Genomic DNA, 12,467 nt, shown 5'->3' on the forward strand with positions numbered 1-12,467 from the left:
TTGTTCACTATTTTAGTATTCTGCTGAGAATCTGTCATTTTAGCAATAAGCCAAATCCTGTAAAGCAGGAGGAAGGTGTGCCCAGGCCTTTAACTCCTATGCATGGTGGCTCCACAATAGGCTGGCTGACCCTAGACGTTGTCATCATCAGCATGTTAGAAAACACAAAGCTGCAGTAGTCCCTGTGGTACGATCTGCAGGGGGACACAGAAGGGCCCAGGCATGGGGACCTCATTTCCAGCCTCCTCTCTTACATGGAAGGAAGAGGTGAAGTCTGTGGGAGTGTGTGACTCTCCCTTCCCCAGATTGTCCTGAGTGGAATTGATCTTTGTTATCTGGCTCCAGTATCTTGGTGGAGCAAGGGGGAACTTGGCCCTCTTGCTGTTTCCACAAGGAAGACATGGAGAAGTCCTGCTAACACTAATTAATTAATTAATTTCTGATTGGTAATTCCTAAGGAATAGCCAGAATCAGCATAATAATTTTTAATCCATCTACACATCTCAGTTTTTAGCTGAAAAGAAATGATCATTTCATGTCAATCACAACACGGCCCAATCCTGATCTCACACATGTGTGCATATTGTAGAAACCATGCTGCACTCAGTGGAGTTACACTCACACGAAAATGAAGTATAGCAGAATCGGATCCAATTATTTTGGCTGATAAACAGTAGAATGATCACATTCAGCTCTCTATTGAATCTTGACTGAATATGATTTTTCAGCTCAGTTGTTTTCTGTAAGTTACAGCAGCTTTCTTGAACATGGAACAGTTTGTTCGATAGAAAGGTTAAATGAATTTCTGCATCTTGTAGGTCCATCTGAATCTATAGTAAATTAATTCTAGGAACATATTTTCGCACACACACACACACGATTGCTGACCTTTCACTCCACTATCTCCTGGAAGTCCTGGAGGTCCCACACATCCGGGGTTTCCTGGAACTCCTGGTGGGTGCGTTTCAAACGTTACTTTACCTGATGATAGGATGAGTATGACAACATTAATTTAGCAGACTGTTCGAAGAGTTTTAGGTTTTGCAAAGAGAGAGAGAGATAGACACCATCATGATGGGTTGTAGAGGATATTCAGGCTCAAAGGAAGAACAATCTTACGCTAAACACATCTGAAAACTTGGAGAAAGACTGACAAGGCCTTGTACATGGAAGTACCAGAGGAAAAATCTGGTAAAGCAGCAGTAAATCTCATGTGGTCTGGTGGGTATGTTTGTGCTAATGTGGTGATGACCTTTAAAGAACATAGTTCTGTGACTCCAGACAAAGATTTTGTACTTTTATTTTGGATGAGAAGTAAATAAACTAAAGCTCCCGGTATGAAAGGGGAAACTCTGAACCCCAAATTTATGTTGCTCCTGTCTCTTCACTAGCGCTGCTTTTGGCATTCTCAGCTATTTCAAAACAACAGAAAAGTCTTTAGAAATAGCATATCGTATTTCCACCAGTAACACTTGGGCGGAAAAAAATTACAAAGCCCTACTGTTTATAAAACAAAGTACTCTTTATTTGGCTTTACCATGAATTGCTACTTCGAATAAAAAATTTGTTCTATGTTGCACACTCATTTGAATCCCACTGAGTTTGCATCTTCCTCAAATTTTATAACCTGCACTTACTCAGCTGATCACCCATTTCTCACTTACCAGCATTGCAAGGGGCGTATTCTCACACAGAATTACTGCTTCAAAGCCCATTGTAGTCAGTAAGAGCTTTGCCATTGATTTCAATAGGGTTTGAATTGGGTCCTGTTGAATTTACTGTTCCAGATTTACTGAAATTTTGGAAATGTCAACCACACAAATAGGCTTTCCTTTAACATCACCAGAGTGTTCTTCATACCTATTTTTTCTTCCTCACTGTGCAGTAGATGTATACTGTCACCCATGTACAGAAAGTCCAACTCCCCTGTATTGCTGGAAAGTCCTTACATTTTTTGTACAGAATCTCAGAATAATGATGGAACCCAGCACCTCGTTACGCGCAACGTTTCTGTTAATAATGCACATCACGTTTGCTCTTTGGAAATCCCATTCAACCAGGCTATTCAGAGTATTCTCAAGAAGTCACTTCTCATGAAGTGTTAAGACACTAGGCCAGCTTTCTGATCTCCGTGATACCAGCCAATTCCACAGATGTTGAAATAGCGCTGTCTTTGTAGCAGTGCAATTGAGACCATAATCTGGTCCATTATATACACAGTTACACAAGTTCTATGCTGTACCTGGCTGTCCTGGAGGACCTGGTGATCCTACAGAGCCAGGTCTGCCTGGAAACCCATGAAGTCCTGGGGATCCCACAGCATTCATGCCAGGCTGTCCTCTCTCTCCCTTAATTCCTTTCAGTCCTGGATATCCTTGTGGACCATTTATGCCAGGTCTCGATACACCTAACAAAAGATAAAACTGTTATTTAATTTCAGGATCCTAGATGAACCTATAGAGCTAATAAGAGTTTTTTAAAAGTGTGTTCTGTAACATGGGAAGGTGTAGCACGTTAGAACTTTTGTTTCTATCATTCAAATGTGTGTTGAGTTTTGGCCGTTTAGGGTATGTGTACACTGCCGACTTTACATGTATCCAGGAGTGAGGATATGTTCAACCGTCCCCCGCCCCCAACCTTGTCCAGACTCAAAACACCTGAAACGTGCATCTCAGGATGGATAGATCCCAAGCTAGTTAGCTCGTCTGAAGGTGTGAGTTTGTGCTCCGGTCAGCTGTAACCATCCAACTTTGCAGGTTGATGTGGTGAAGGCGCAGTAACTAGGTCTCAAATCTCAGTAGTTCTCCACTCCCATGCCCACAGTTCCCTGTACCCATATCTTTTTGCCCTTCCAGGTATCAAGTTCTCCTCACTCCCCCAGTATGCATTGGAAGTAGGATGCTGCAGTCTCCAAAGCTTACTACAGCTGAAAATACCACCCACTTGCCTCAACAGGTAGGAAAATTGATGGGGCCAGCAGTGATTGGGACAGCTCCAGTTGAACAGGGGAGGAGAACATATGCTGAGGGGAAACTGAAGTGCCCCTCCCTTTTAGAGTCCCTGGCCACTCACTGGCTATCTTGAGCAGGCAGGGAGCTGACTGGTCCCTCACCCTCCCCTTTCATTGGTTTGAACCCTAGCCCAGGCCATGTGGAGCCCCCTTTAGCCCTAGTTGGCTCTAGAAGGACTCTAGAATTTTAATAAATATCTGGCAGGAGTGCAGCTGGCAGCACAGTTTTACCTGGTGCAGCAAGGACAGCCCCATAAACACTCATGTTTCTAGAAGGCTGGTGGAGTATGGCATTGACCATTCTGCTGCTCAGTGCCGAAAAAGAATGAAGACTTAAAACAGCAGTACAGGAAGTTCTGGGACTTGAACAAGGGTGAAAATTTTACAAATATTTACTATATTATCAATCAAAGGGAAAAAATGAGAAATTTTGTAATTTCTTTATTACACTTCAGGCAAGTCACAAGCAAAATCCAAACAACAAATCACCAATGACCGCAACTGTCCCCAGCACCAACTCCACCCCACGTTACAAACACACTTCAGGAAATCTGTTTAGAGGGGTTCCATAGTGGGTGAATTGGGGCAATCACTTATGGGGTGACAATCCGAACAATCATGCAATTACTTCAACTGTCCCCATCCCAACCGGTAAACACATTCCAGGAAAACTGTTAAAATGAATTATATACCGGCGTGAACTGTGACAAGCACAGTGACAATCCCAGCAAGTGCAAATCAGATAAAACTAAAATAATAAAGAGCCTCTTGTGGCCTGTATCAATTTTGGCATGTACCTTCATTTAAGGTTAAAGCAGATTTACAAAAGGCTACCAAAGTGCCCCCAATAGCAGCACAAGTCAGACATCATCCTCTTTCTCCCAGCACTGCAAGGATCTATCAACCCTTATTTCCCTTGCAAATCTGGACCCAGCACCAGTATGGAGCTGGTTGCCTGTACTGGGCTTGCATACAATCAATGTCCTGAGCCAACTCCATGTGCAAATACTTGCCTTTTGCCTCACTGATATTGTGCAGTGTGCAGCAGGTCATGATTATATAAATGGCATTGAGCACACTGGGATCCAGATGTGTTTGAAGGCAGCGCCATGTAGCCTTAAGCCTATCAATGGCACATTCCACTACCATCCTGCAGCTGCTGAGCTCGAAATTGAATTCCCTTTTCCCAGGGCCCTGACATCACTATACAGTTTCATGACTAAGGCTACCTTTTAGTCACGGATATTTTTAGTAAAAGTCATGGAGAGGTCACGAGCAATAAACAAAAGTTCACGGCCTGTGACCTGTCCATGACTTTTACTAAAAATACCCATGACTAAATCTTAGGTGCTCTGGTGGGCTCCAACGTGCTGCTGCTGCTCTGGCAGGCTCAGGGTGGTGCTGGGGAAGGGGGACCGCTCGGGGTCCTGTGGCTGCTCTGCAGGGTGGGGGTGGGGTGGCGCAGGGCAGCGCCGGGGACCGCTGCTGCTTCGGCGGCCCCCGGGGCAAGCTGCCTGGGGCCGAGCAGCAGCCCATGCAGCTAGTCCTGGGGCTGCTTCAGCTGCTCAGGCAGCCAGGGCATCAGCTGCACTGCTGCAGCAGAAGTAACGTAGGTCCTGAAAAGTCACAGAAACCGTGATTTCTGTGACCTCCATGACAGACTTGCAGCCTTATTTATGAGCCATGGCAGAAGCAGGTATGTGGAGTCCCCCATAATAACTATTGTCACAGATACACCTTTCATAACAATATAGTTTGTTGGGAATAAAGTCTCTGCTTCCCCTTTAAGTACCAGCCAAATCTCCTCAACCCCCTGGCATCGGGAACCTTTCCCGTACTTCCAGTGTTAGTGTTTAAGAACCTGCCTCTATGGTCAACCAAGCCTTGAAGAATGATGGATTAGTATCCTTTGTGGTTCACATACTCACTAGCCCCTTTTGTCGGGCAAACTCTGGGCAACTGAGTGCCATTGATGGACCTAGTGGAATTTGGGTGCCCCAGCGCAGTTTGGGTCCCCCATCCTCTGAAAGCCAGCTATTACTTCAGGAACATTTCTTATGTCCACCATCAGTGGGTAAACCACACAATTAATTGCTTCACAAACCTCCATTCTCACAACCCCAACAGCTGACTTGCCAACACCAAAGCAGTTTGCTATGTACCTCTAGCTGTCCGTACCACTAAGCTGGGGTTCTCAAACTTCATTGCATCGCGACCCCCTTCTGACAATAAAAATTACTACATGACCCCGGAGGGGGGACTGAAGCCTGAGCCTGCCTGAGCCCCAACACCCCGCATTGGGGGCTAAAGCCAAAGCCCAAGCCCCACCACTCAGGACAGGGGGCCAAAGCAGAAGCCCAAGGGCTTAAGCCCCAGGCGTGTGGCCTGTAACCTGAGCCCCACCACCTAGGACTTTTCAGCCTCGGGTGGCGGGGCTCGGGCTTTGGGCCCAGGCCTCAGCAAGTCTAATGCCAGTCCTGGTTACCCAATTAAAATGGGGTCGCGACCCACTTTGGGGTCCCGACCCACAGTTTGAGAACTGCCACACTAAAAATTTCCTCATCAAGTGGCCGGGCACCGGAGGGTTGGTGCTAGTTCCTCACATGGCCCCATGAAGGTCTCTTTCCTCATGCGGAAGTTCTGGAGCCACTGCTGGTTTCCCCAAGTCTGCAAGAAGATGTGATCACGCCACACTGTGCTACTTCTCCTGCACTAGAAGCGTTGGTAAACCAAGGGGATTTTCTGGCAAGAGGAGCATTCTTCATGTCTGTCCAGTCTGCCATGAATTAATTATTCTCATCCCCCAAGTCCTGCTGGTTTTGACATCTCAGAAAATGCTCCTGAAATGCAACCCAGCATCTCGCTGAGCACCTACGCCACTGCATAAACATTTCACCCACAGAAGGAGCAGCTCCTCCAAAGGATCCATGACTTTGACCCTGTTTTGACCAGACAGAAGCGAGAGGTGACATGACCTGGAAGTGCCACTGGTAAATGTAAGAAGGTGGGGAAAAACGTCTTCTGCACAGGGGTTCAGGAAGGAAAGGAACATGGTACCAAGAACACACCACATATCAGTTCCTGGAGCGGCTCCATCTGATGCAAAGAATACTGGAATACGACCCCTAAAACAGTAGCACTAAACTCAGGTACCCAGAGCAGCAGTGTGGATGTGGTTTTCTATGTGTGACCAGCACAACAAAGGTGCACTCTCAGGTGGGTTTGCCTGGATTACACCTGCATGCACATGATCTAGTACTCGGGTATGCACACCAGCATAGACATACATGAGAAATGATTGCTGCCTTCACAATACTAAGTAAAATAATCAAAACGAATATGGCATTAGGCTTTTTAGCATGCTGTTGTTTCATGACACATACCTGGTCTTCCTGTCATACCTAGGGGACCTCTTGGCCCTGCAAAAGCAATATATTAAAAATATGAATTAAACCACTGTATACATTGGATTTTCACTATTCAAATACCTGTGCTGCTGTTTTTAACTACACGCTGGATTGTATAATAAGGCTGAATAGCAATTTTGACTTAAAAAACAAAATTTTACACATATTTTGAACTCTGAGTTTTTAATCTGATTTTGCCTAATAGGGATTTGTCATTTGTCCAGTCCTGCAGTTGTTTCACAAAGAACTGCCACTGACATGCAATGAGAGTTTTATGTGCACAACAGTTGTGGGATCAGACCATTACTAATAGGCCAAGTGTTGAGCACCCTGCAAGGTATTGGGTGCCCTCAATTCCCACTGACTTCAGTAACATGAGTAACTTTATACAGGTGAGTAGCCCCCATTGAACTCTATGAGACCACTTGTATGTATAAACGTTTACAGGATTTGGGCTCTACAGAATAAAGTCAGGGTTGGTGAGGATGGATACAAGGCAAACAAATTGCATCTATGGTGTCAGAGTTTAACACACAAACCCTTCACTACACTGTGATGTGTCCTGAATGACAAACTGAACAGGGTTTGTTTTTTATTTTTGCCAGTATGTTTTCATTTTATAGCATTACCAAATTAAAAAAAACAAACTGATGCCTCTACCATTTCCGAATGGCATGCATTAAAATCAGGATGAGACAATGGGGAAAAAGATAATGAAAATTAGTGTGAAATAAATGCCCTTTCCTAGGGATTATGGCCTTCATCTTTCAATTCCTTGCCTGGTGTGCGGCAAAGATGTGTTGATGATGATGTGTTCCAGTAAGAGTGTGAGCAGGGGCACACAAATAAGGGTGAAAAGAACAGAAGTAAGTGTCAGGGTCCTTGTGTCCCTTCTCCCATATTCTGAATATGGCCTTCACTGTGATGCTCAGAATACAAGTCGGGCACTTAGCTATGAGCCTCTTCGGTCTCACTTCTACTACTTGATGGCAGTAATTTGGTGGCTATACAGTGGCACTCTCATGAGTGCAGGCTCAGGGTCCTTGTGACAACTTTTCCTCCCTGTGCTGTGCATGATCAAGCCCTGGCATAGATTTCTTTTTCTATTATGTTTATAGTTTTCAAAGCTCTCTCACCAGGTATGCCAGGTTGACCTTTAAGTCCTGGGGGTCCTGGATATCCTTCATCTCCTTTTTCACCAGCCACCTCATCATAATACTTTGTCTTAAAAGAGACAGCAAGAGAGAAAGAACAGTAATACTAAAGAGAAAGGCAGTCTCCCATAACAAGTGCTTGACATGAGTAATTTGCTTTCACATACACCTGATTTCTTCCATTAACTCTCAAACCCCAGGTCATGTAGGCAGAGGGAGGTTCCTGTATTTGTCAGGATCCTTCAGTTTACTTGAAAGACACAGGGTATGGAGAGGCTGGGTGATGCTAAACAGCAGCTAAACCAATACCGATTATTTCGAGACTGGTTGTTCTGTTGGGAGAAATATTGGGACCTAGCCCATTCTTTTGACCTTATGACATCATGAGACCTTGTGTTTGCTCATTGCTAATTCCAGAATAATTGTTCACAAGCCACTGTATTTGAAGTTAGGATCTATACATGTGTAATGAGCTATGGCCACATACATGCAGACAGTCCTGGGACTTTCAGCACTACTTGCACTGAAGGAGAACTCTGTCATCTGTGAGTATAGTCACTGGGGCAAGCTGCAAGTTGGAGACATTCACAAACGGTAAGCCAGTATTACATGTACATAAAGGACGGATGTTCCCATTAATGATAATAGTACAGTGCTACCAAGTTTGCATGAAACATGTGCATGAGCAAAACTGGAACTTAGAGACAACAATAAGTTATTGCTCCTTGGTGCATTATTTTCCAGGTGAATAAACAAAGTTGAACATCAGCCACCTTTCAAACCATTGTATGTATTTCATTCAACAGTGGCCAGATAATAGTGATCACCATTGCCTAACCACACTCAGTATAGTGAGTCACGTATAAATCACACAACATAACATGAATATTAGCCCTGAAATTAAAGAAATGTCAGAGGCTGAGCTTGAAGCTCACAAATATTTTTCATTTATTAATTTATTTATTTTGTACAAAGCTCTTGCTAAGCCAGATGATACAAACAGGTTAATGTTTTAAAAAAGAACTGCGTGTAAGCAACTGGAGTCAAAGGCTGCCCTCAGACATGTACATGGGCTTCTAGGAAAGTCAGAAACAGCATGCATACATCAATGAGATTATTTTGCTTCTAGTTTGCAAAGCCTTTTGATATTTAAAAACTAGCAGCAATTGTTCTAGACATGATTATGGTGTCACTTTGGAAATGTAACTATTGTGAACTTTTATGGCTGCTTCATGACAATTAACTCTCCAGTTGAAATGAATGAGGTGCATGCTTCTCACGGTCCATTCCTGCAATGAGCTCTGCACACGGGGGGGAGAGCCTCACTGACTCCATATTTTTGAGACAGCAGTGCTTTAGTCATGGCACCATGGGGATTACTTTTATTTGAACATTTAAAAAAAATGACACTACTATGTTAATCCAAGCATAATTTGCACTTACGGGACCAGGAAATCCTGGTGGGCCAATGTCTCCTTTCCTCCCCTGCATGAGAAAACAGAAATGGGCCATCAGTTAGATACATTAAAAACAAATTACTCACAAGCCTTCACAGCGTTTTGAATATCAACTCTATGTTAATCCAACAGATCTCGAAGATGAACTTCATATTAAGTAGAGCTGAGTGGATAGCTATTTATGGTGTTTATTCAATTATTTCACTTACTGTCATTTTTTGCCATGTCACTGCATGAACACTGTATGTCTAGTGATATATGAGCCAAAATCCAATAAACAAACAAGAAAACCCAACCCCAAAATAACAAGGATATTATGTAATTACCTTAGTGCCTACTCTGCCAGGCAATCCTGCGTAGCCATGTTCACCCTTCTCTCCCTGTAGATGATAGAACAGAATTATTATTAGGGGTTAGTCTTCTACCTATTTCATACATAAAATCTGACATTAAAAGCCTAGATCATTCCTACTGATGGAAAAAAGAGTGTGAGTGGCTCAGGGAGAGGAAATCCCTGAGAGAATTCCTGTATAGAGATCTCCCCACATCATCCTATTGAGGGAGGGGTTTACATGCCTACAAGCCCAACCTTCAAATCTGGCAGATCAAGCGACATCTGCAGGAAGACAAGTACATCTGCATGGAAGCCCTCTATCCCATACTGGCTATAGCCACCTCAGGGCCTCCCCTCAGTGCACTGTAGCCCATTTGAAGCTTTGCTACTGGGACATCTCTGATTGCGGTTGCTCCCACGACTCCCAAGGGTTCTGAAGCGGATAAGATAGCACATTATCAGCTGTATTTTCTTTTCTGACTCATTTTGACAGAGCTGCATGGAGGACAACGTGAATCTCCCCAGCCCAAACACTCCTCCCTAGAGACTGCCCAGGCTGCCCTATCTCAAACACAGTGCTGGTCTGTGTAGGGTCTGGAGGGAAAAGAGTGCTACAGAGGCAGCCGGGCCCCCTGACTGCAGGGAAGACTGCATGCAAAGCATCCCCTCTGTGCCTGGATCTCTGGCCCAAAGCTTGGTGTATAGGAATACAGTTCCAAAATGTATTCAGATGTACATTTCAAGTACAAATCCAAGTAGAGAAGAGCTGTAACACAGAGATACAATCCTGTCACACTTATGCAGCTCTTATTAATATAACAGAACAATTAAAAGGTGTCTTCATTACCAGAAAGCCATGTGGACCGGGGGTACCATCTTTTCCAGGGTTACCCTACCAAGAAAAAGAAAAAGTGCACAATCACAAAAAGGTCACGAGTAATGCTGCATTCTGGAAAACAAATGGCTAAATTCTGCACTCATGTCTGTGCTTTCTATCCCTACGGCTCTAGGACAGAGATTTAAGTTATTTTAAAATGTACAGTATTGTTGCTAATCACTTATAGCTCTGCCAGCGTACACAGAGCTTTACAAAACACAGAGTAAAACATTCCTCAGACCAAAGAGCTAATAGTCCTACAAAGGAGTGGTAAATGCTGCCTCTTTCCCCAGCAGAGTCCCACTGACCTGCAGGATTCCCTTTGAAGTGAGGTAAACAAAAGACAAAACAGTAAACAAGATAACAGCTCTGATAAAGGAGACAGCTGAGGAAATAAGGTAGAAAAGATGAGTGCAGGAAATGGGTTTAAGGAATGATTTGAAAAGGAGACAAGTGAGAGCAGCCATTTGGTGAAAAAGAATTGGGAGACTGTTCCAAACATAGTGCAAGCAGGAAATAAAGTGTCAAAGTAAGAGTGGAAGAAGACGACAACTAAATTATTTGGGGCAGAGACTGTAATTTTCTGTGTCTATGTACAGAGTTTGGCACAACAAAGCCTTGGATTGGTTGGTCTCTAATTTCTACTGCAGTATAAATATAAAAAATATTAACAATAATTAAAAAGAGAGGCCTAGGAAGAAGAGTGTGTGTGCAGAAGGAGAATAGGAGGAAACAGGAGGAGAGATGTAGGCAAACAAGAGGTTATTTAGCACTTTGAAGGTGAGATGAGGAGCTTGAACTTGATGCAAGAAAGAGAGGAGTCAGTGAAAGAATAAAAGGTGGGTGGAAAGTGAGTCAGTCAGAGCAGTAGGGGAGGAAGTTCAGTTTAGCAGCAGCTTTTGGATATACTGAAGAGGGGAAAAGATTACATGGCAAAAGATGGCCAAGGGATGAGCACTTGCACTAGAGAGAAGAGGGGAATACTGAAAGAATGACAGGACTTAACAAGAAATAGTATGTGGGAACGGAAGGAGAGCGAGGAGTCAAGGATGACACTGAGATTGCAAGTCTGAGAGGACAGCATGTACCCTCTGGTGTGTTTGTGTTCAGGGCCCTCTTAGTGACAATTCACAGAGGAAGTGAGTTGTTACAGCTCCCAGCAGAGGCTTGGCTCCTTAGCTGAAGGAGTAACCCCTCATGCTTTTAGCTCTGGAGCCCCCTGGTTCAAGCCTCACAGTGTTGGCCAAGAGGGTGGCCATCACAAGTGCACTTGTGAAGGAGAGACAGAGAAGGGAAGAAGCAGCGGAGGCTGAGGAGGAATCATGAGAAGCTCTGACCTGTTGGGCAACATAAATATTTACTATTTTGCACTAAGAAGTTAACAGAAAAGAGATTTTTCATAATTTACCTTTTTATAAAAATAATATCGCAAATTACTGTAAATAGCATCTTTCATCAGAGGATCTCAGAGAACCCCATAATCATCATAAATTCAATCTAAGCACATTACAGGCCCAGTCTTGCAGTTGTTACTCATATAATTAAAGCTATTGAAGCCCATGAGACTTTGATGTGAGGAAGGGCTGCAGGATCACACCATAAGTAAGTGGTACAAAATTAGCAGGCTCAAAGGCTGATAACTGATTCTTTGAATACATTTCCTGTTTTTTCTCAAATCTATATGCTTCCTACAAATATTATAAAAACTAGCATTCACACCTGTCTATTAAACTCTTTTCAAAATGTGCAGAGTTAAACTTAACCTCATTATACCTTCATTGCTATCAGTCTTATTATTTACATGTAATATTTCAAACACTGGAATCAGTCCTTTGAAACTGTATGAAGTACTGATATGGTAAGAAAAGTAACTAAATATGGCTCCTTTCTCCACAGACGTGTTGGAGTGGAATGTATTCAGAGTCATGTCTTCTGCCTTAATTGACAAAAATATGTCTACTTAAAATATCTTTACTTCTGCTAGCATTGCACAGTCACTGTATCGATTGGGGAGTGAGCAGGATTCCTTTCTGGCTCATGCATCATAACAGAACTGTTGACCAAGTTCCAACCATAGAACCTTTGCTCTATGATATGCAGAAGTGCGTCCTCAACTGAGCTTTAAGTACAGCTCAGGAAGCATGTTCCAGAAAGAATACTCACTTGACTTTCAGATTCCAGGTTGAGTTCACTGGACAAAAATCTCTTTTCACCTAAAAACCTAGTAA

At 43.5% G+C, this 12,467-nt stretch overlaps 1 protein-coding gene across 6 annotated transcripts in view; it reads right to left on the bottom strand.

Moving 5' to 3' along the window:
- Positions 1 to 12,467, bottom strand: part of COL4A3 (collagen type IV alpha 3 chain) — a 115,029-nt gene that overhangs the window by 51,654 nt on the left and 50,908 nt on the right. For all 6 annotated transcript variants that reach the window (XR_014713057.1, XR_014713058.1, XM_084639761.1 and 3 more), the window contains 7 exons: positions 10,210 to 10,254; positions 9,355 to 9,408; positions 9,015 to 9,056; positions 7,554 to 7,641; positions 6,394 to 6,429; positions 2,243 to 2,407; positions 889 to 981 (listed from right to left, as the gene is read on the bottom strand). Coding sequence is in view for 4 of the 6 variants with exons in the window: in XM_084639761.1 (XP_084495887.1) it covers positions 889 to 981; positions 2,243 to 2,407; positions 6,394 to 6,429; positions 7,554 to 7,641; positions 9,015 to 9,056; positions 9,355 to 9,408; positions 10,210 to 10,254 (523 nt within the window). In the remaining 2 variants the exon portion in view is untranslated. The remainder of the gene's footprint in view (positions 1 to 888; positions 982 to 2,242; positions 2,408 to 6,393; positions 6,430 to 7,553; positions 7,642 to 9,014; positions 9,057 to 9,354; positions 9,409 to 10,209; positions 10,255 to 12,467) is intronic.

The sequence above is a fragment of the Lepidochelys olivacea genome (assembly GCF_965140295.1).
Source record: "Lepidochelys olivacea isolate rLepOli2 genome assembly, chromosome: 9".
Lineage (NCBI taxonomy): Eukaryota > Metazoa > Chordata > Testudines > Cheloniidae > Lepidochelys > Lepidochelys olivacea.